This window comes from Topomyia yanbarensis, chromosome 3 (genome assembly GCF_030247195.1).
Source record: "Topomyia yanbarensis strain Yona2022 chromosome 3, ASM3024719v1, whole genome shotgun sequence".
NCBI lineage: Eukaryota > Metazoa > Arthropoda > Insecta > Diptera > Culicidae > Topomyia > Topomyia yanbarensis.
The window spans coordinates 172,790,042-172,795,757 of record NC_080672.1 but is presented as its reverse complement, the minus strand read 5'-3'; the positions used below and the strand labels follow the sequence as shown (position 1 = coordinate 172,795,757).

Here is a 5,716-nt window from a genome sequence, read left to right as displayed (position 1 = left end):
GCGTAGATTGGTACGCTCGCGTCGGGAAGGATAATTTCGTTCGATTTGCGTATCATTCTCGGTCGTTCCGCGAAAAATTGGCATATCGCGACGGGAAGGATTTTTTCGTTCGAATTGTGCCATTTTCGATTCCGTGTCGTGTAGGAACGGTACCCGCGCCGGGAAGGAGTCCGATTTTTCGATTTGTACCGTTTTTTTTTTCGTTTCCGATATTTGAAGTGGTGGTAGTGAAGACCAGTGAAGTGGTACAATAATGGCAACCAAGACAGAAAAGAAGCTGTCAGAGTACGTGATCCAGCGGAAAGGGATTCTTGTAGTGCAGAAGGCAGTGGAAAAGTTCGCGGAGAATTTCGATTGCGATCGGGATGCGTGCCAAATTCCAATTCGCCTTGATTCACTGGACCGGATCTACAAGGAGTACCTGGAGGTACAAGGACAGATCGAGTTGTATGATAAACCGGAGATGTTGGATACCCATCTGCAAGAGAGAATGGATTTCGAGACGCGTTATTGTACGGTCAAAGGATTTCTGCTGTCCAATCGTGCTGCGGACCTCAACCCAACCATGCTGAACAGCACTATGGCGGCACCTGCCCATGCTTCGTCCTCGTTTCATCTACGATTACCTAAGATCGACCTTCCCAAGTTTAGCGGTGACTTCTCACGTTGGCTCGCTTTCCGTGACACGTATACGTCGATGATCCACAGCAATGCAGATATTCCGACGGTTGCGAAGCTGCAGTACTTGCTGCAGTCGCTGGAGGGAGAAGCCCGGAAACCTTTCGAGTCCGTAGACATTGAAGCGGACAACTACGCATCGACTTGGGAAGCATTGCTAAAGCGGTATGACAACAAGCGATTCCTGAAGCGTCAGCTCTTCCGAGCATTGTACGACCTCCCACCGGTCAAGCGAGAAAACCCTCCAGAAATCCAAGGATTGGCTGACGATTTCCATCGGCATGTGCGGGCTTTGGCAAAGTTAGGCGAGCCAGTCCATTATTGGGACACCCCGTTGGTCAACCTCCTTTCCTACAAGTTGGATCCAACTACGCTACGTGCTTGGGAGGAGAAAACCAGCAATAACGACGACGTTACCTATGATATGCTGATCGAGTTCCTCTACCAGCGTGCCCGAATGCTGACATCTGTCGTAACTGACCTGCAATATCGGTCCCAACAACCGGTTACAGCCAAGGTGGCCGGTCCGATTCCAACCCCAAAGCCGTTCAAGGTGGCGTACAAGGCAGCTACCGTTGAACCGAACTACAGTGCTCCGTCGTGCCTCGCTTGTCCAGACAAGCATTTCCTCTTCCAATGTCCTGCATTTTCCGAGGTGTCCGTCCGCCAGCGCCGTGAGCTGGTTTCCCAAAAGCGCTTATGCTGGAATTGTTTCCGTACTGGACACCACTGTCACGAAAAACACCACTCCCTGCTGCACGAGTCAGAACCGCCGAAGATGCTATCGACTCGTATTATCGAGGAAAGTCAGCCGATTCCCTCGACGTCCGCCATCGCTGACCCTTCCAGCTCGGTGAAGCCGAACAGCCAAGTAAGCCTATCGGTTCAGGCTGAGCACAGTACAGTTTTACTGGAAACTGTTTCCCTCTTCGTCGTAGATCAGGATGGCAAGAAGGTCCCCGCACGCGCACTTCTAGATTCCGGATCCATGTGCAACTTCATCACCAAGAAGCTTGCAAATTCCCTGAACCTTCATCGCACCAAGGTGGATATCGCAGTAGCTGGTATAGGTGAAGCCACCAAGCAGATTAAGTGCCAATTGACTGCTATGATCCAGTCGAAGTCGACACCGTACTCTACCAAGCTTGAGTTCCTGATCCTCAAGAGACCGACGGTCAACCTTCCGACCGTTCCGGTCGACATTTCCGCGTGGAATCTTCCCAAGTTGTCGTTGGCAGACCCCAGATTCCATATCCCATCCGACATTGACATGGTTGTCGGTGGTGAAGCGTACCATGAGCTGCATCCTGGCAGCAAGCGTTCCCTGGGAGAGGGATTACCGCTGCTAATAGAGACGGTGTTCGGATGGACTGTTTCCGGGAAGATATCCATCAATCATCCCACTATTCCCCGCGTCTGTCATCTAACCACTGTCGATCGCAGCTTAGAACAAGCGTTGCAGAAGTTCTGGGAACTAGAAGCTGTTGAGCCGTGTTCTGTGTATTCCGTAGAAGAAAAACAGTGTGAAGAACTTTATGCTACTACCACCACTCGCGATTCGTCCGGTCGTTATCTCGTTCGTTTGCCACTCACCCGTGATCCGCTAGTCAACCTCGGCGAATCCAGAGCCATCGCCGAACGTCGTTTTCTGAGCCTTGAGAAGCGACTAGAGCGTGATCCACCCACCAAGGATGCATACTGCAAGTTCATGGACGAATACGCACGAATGGCGCACATGAAGAAGCTCGTCGATCCAGTAGACGATGCGAACCCGCACTGCTACCTCCCGCACCACCCTGTGTTCAAAGAATCCAGCACAACCACGAAGGTCCGAGTTGTTTTCGACGCATCGTGCAAAACATCGTCAGGATTTTCCGTCAACAATAAGCAGCTCATTGGACCTGTCGTCCAGGAAGACCTGTTATCTATCGTCATGAGGTTCCGCACACACCCGATTGCCATTGTAGCCGACATCGAGAAGATGTACCGACAGATTCAGCTGCATCCCGAAGACCGACCGCTTCAACGCATTCTCTGGCGTTCCAACCGCGACGATCCGCTCATAGCGTACGAGCTCCAAACCGTTACGTACGGGTTTGCATCCGCGCCATTCCTAGCAACTCGCACCCTCCTACAAGTTGCACAGGACGAAGGCGACAAGTATCCCGCCTCCGCAGATGCTGTGAAACAGGATTTTTACGTCGATGACTTTTTATCGGGAGCTGACGATGTCCAATCCGCAATCCGCCTTCGCCAAGAAGTTTCCGCCATGCTTACGTCAGCTGGCCTTCCGTTAAAGAAGTGGGCATCCAATTCCTCCGAAGTCCTTGCGCAAGTCCCGCAAGAAGATCTCGCTCTACTGCCACTGCATGATCTTCAGGACGAACAATCCGTATCCACCCTAGGACTCGTGTGGGAGCCTAAGTCTGATACGATGCGCTTCAAGGTCCAGTTGCCTCTACCAGCACCCGTTCTGACCAAAAGGAAGGTCATGTCCTACATTGCGCAGATCTTCGACCCACTAGGACTAGTTGGCCCGACAATCACCGTAGCGAAACTGTTCATGCAGCGTCTGTGGGCATTGAAGACCGACGCAGGAGATTCCTACGAGTGGGATCGTCCGCTACCTCCGCATTTCCAAGGCGAATGGAAGGAGTTCCATGGTACGCTAGACGCAATCTCCACAATCCGCATTCCCAGATTCGTGTCGCAGGTCAAGACCGAAACCATCCAGCTCCATTTTTTCTCCGATGCTTCAGAGAAGGCATATGGCGCATGCTGCTACGTCCGGTCTGAATCCGCTGCAGGAATTCGTGTTCAGCTGCTAACGTCAAAATCCAAGGTCGCACCGTTAGCCACCTACCAATCGATTGCGCGCCTAGAGTTATGTGCCGCCGTGTTGTCGGCTAGTCTATATGAGAAGGTGATGAAGTCCCTTAAGACAGCGTGCGAAGTGTTCTTCTGGGTTGATTCGACGATAGTCCTCTACTGGCTGCAATCGTGCCCATCGCGCTGGAAAACGTTCGTGGCAAACCGAGTGTCCACAATACAATCCACTACCGGATCTTGCTCCTGGCAGCACGTTCCCGGAGAATTCAACCCTGCAGACCTTATATCCCGAGGTGTCAATCCGGCCGATATCGTGAACCTCGAGTTTTGGTGGATAGGACCGCAATGGCTATCGGTTTCTATCGGTTTCATCACACCACTGGCCACGCACTGTGCTGCCAGCGTGCGATTTGTCCACAATGCCAGAGATCAAAGGCAACGTCGCCATGATGTCGGTAGCGGTTGCCGAACCATCTTTCTCCGCTCGACTTTTCAGTCGCTACTCCAGCTTTACGAAGCTACGACGTTCCATCGCGTATTGGATGCGATATTTTCGCTCTCTACGAGCTGCCGTCCAGAAGACCAAACCAGAGCCGTTTGAGTCTCTTTCCACACCTGATCTACGCGATGCTGATCTAGCATTGTGCCGAATTGCCCAACCATCGTTGAAGTGGCTGAAACCGGTGATGTATAAAGACGGCGTTATTCGAGTCGGTGGGAGACTCAAGCACGCCGCAGTTTCGGAAGAAGTGAAGCACCCGATAATGCTGCTTGCGAAGCACCCGCTATCCGTGATGTTGTCAGAGCACTACCACTACAATCTGCTGCACGCAGGACCACAGCTGACGTTAACCACGATGCGCCAGAAATTCTGGGTGATTGGAGGACGCGACCTCGTTCGCCGCACGTACCATCAATGCCACACGTGTTTTCGTAGCAAACCCCGTTTGATCCAGCAAACCGTAGCAGACTTGCCGTCCTCGCGAGTTTCGCCAACCAGACCGTTTTCCGTATGCGGTGTAGACTATTGTGGGCCTGTCTACATTAAATCACCGATACGAAACCGTGCACCGACGAAGGCATACGTCGCGATCTTCGTGTGTTTCTCCACCCGCGCTGTCCACATCGAACTAGTCTCGGACCTATCTACGCCAGCCTTTCTGGCTGCCCTTCGCCGTTTCGTCGCCCGCAGAGGAAGAATGAGGGAGATCCATAGCGACAACGGCACCGCATTCAAGGGAGCGTCCAACGAGCTCAACCGAATCCACCAGATGCTAAAGTCCGATCAAGGTGGACGAAAGCAGATCCTCGATTGGTGTTCCGAGAATGAGATCACGTGGCGATTCATTCCACCTCGCGCTCCGCACTTCGGCGGTCTGTGGGAGGCAGCCGTCAAGTCAGCTAAGCACCATCTGCTGCGGGAGATCGGCTGTGTGAACGTCGGTTACGAGGACATGATAACCATACTCACCCAGATCGAGATGTGTCTAAACTCCAGACCTCTCACCGCGATACCATCCGATCCGTCAGACCTGGAAGCTCTGACCCCAGGCCATTTCCTGGTGGGAACCAGCCTACAAGCCGTTCCAGAACCGTCACTTTGCGATGTACCCGACAATCGACTTTCACATTGGCAGCACACCCAGAAGCGTGTCCAAAGGATTTGGGCAAGGTGGTATCCCGAGTACCTTCAGCAGCTGCAGTCACGAGCCACGAAGCAGTACCCCAAGGTCACCATTGAACCCGGACGAGTTGTGGTGATCAAGGACGAATGTCTGCCGCCAACTCAATGGCCACTAGGAAAAATCATCCAGGTACACCCGAACAAGGATGGAATTGTTCGCGTTGTCACCCTGAAAACCGCCACATCCGATTCAGTTGTCCGGCCAGTCGTGAAACTGGCCTTGCTTCCGACACCGGAAACGCAGTCCACAGCGTTTGATCCCAGTTCGGACGAAGAATAGAAGAAGTACAAGCAAGAAATGAATTTGAAGTATCCGTGCTACTTCAAGGTGGCCGGAATGTTGATGCGTGAACTTAAATTAAAAAGAACTACCTAAACTAAGCCTAAATTTAAATTAATCTAAACCTAAATGAATTAAATCTAAACTTTTAATTATAAACCATATTGAATCAAACCTAATTAAATGCAAAAACTACCACCAAAAACCCCAAACCAAATTGATGAACCACACTACGAATCCACTAT

General features: G+C 51.8%; 1 protein-coding gene across 1 annotated transcript; it reads left to right on the top strand.

Moving 5' to 3' along the window:
- The first annotated feature begins 253 nt into the window (after positions 1–253).
- LOC131687386 (uncharacterized) lies at positions 254–5,471 on the top strand. Its single transcript, XM_058971470.1, has 2 exons — positions 254–3,942; positions 4,004–5,471. The coding sequence occupies exons 1-2, from the start codon at positions 254–256 to the stop codon at positions 5,469–5,471; spliced, it is 5,157 nt and encodes a 1,718-aa protein (XP_058827453.1).
- Positions 5,472–5,716: the final 245 nt, after the last annotated feature.

Bases quoted from the DNA above. Each gene is read 5' to 3' on its own strand.
- LOC131687386 (XM_058971470.1), top strand. From the start codon at position 254: ATGGCAACCAAGACAGAAAAGAAGCTGTCAGAGTACGTGATCCAGCGG. The intron at 3,943-4,003 runs GCAACGTCGCCA...TCGACTTTTCAG, and splicing joins CACAATGCCAGAGATCAAAG to TCGCTACTCCAGCTTTACGA.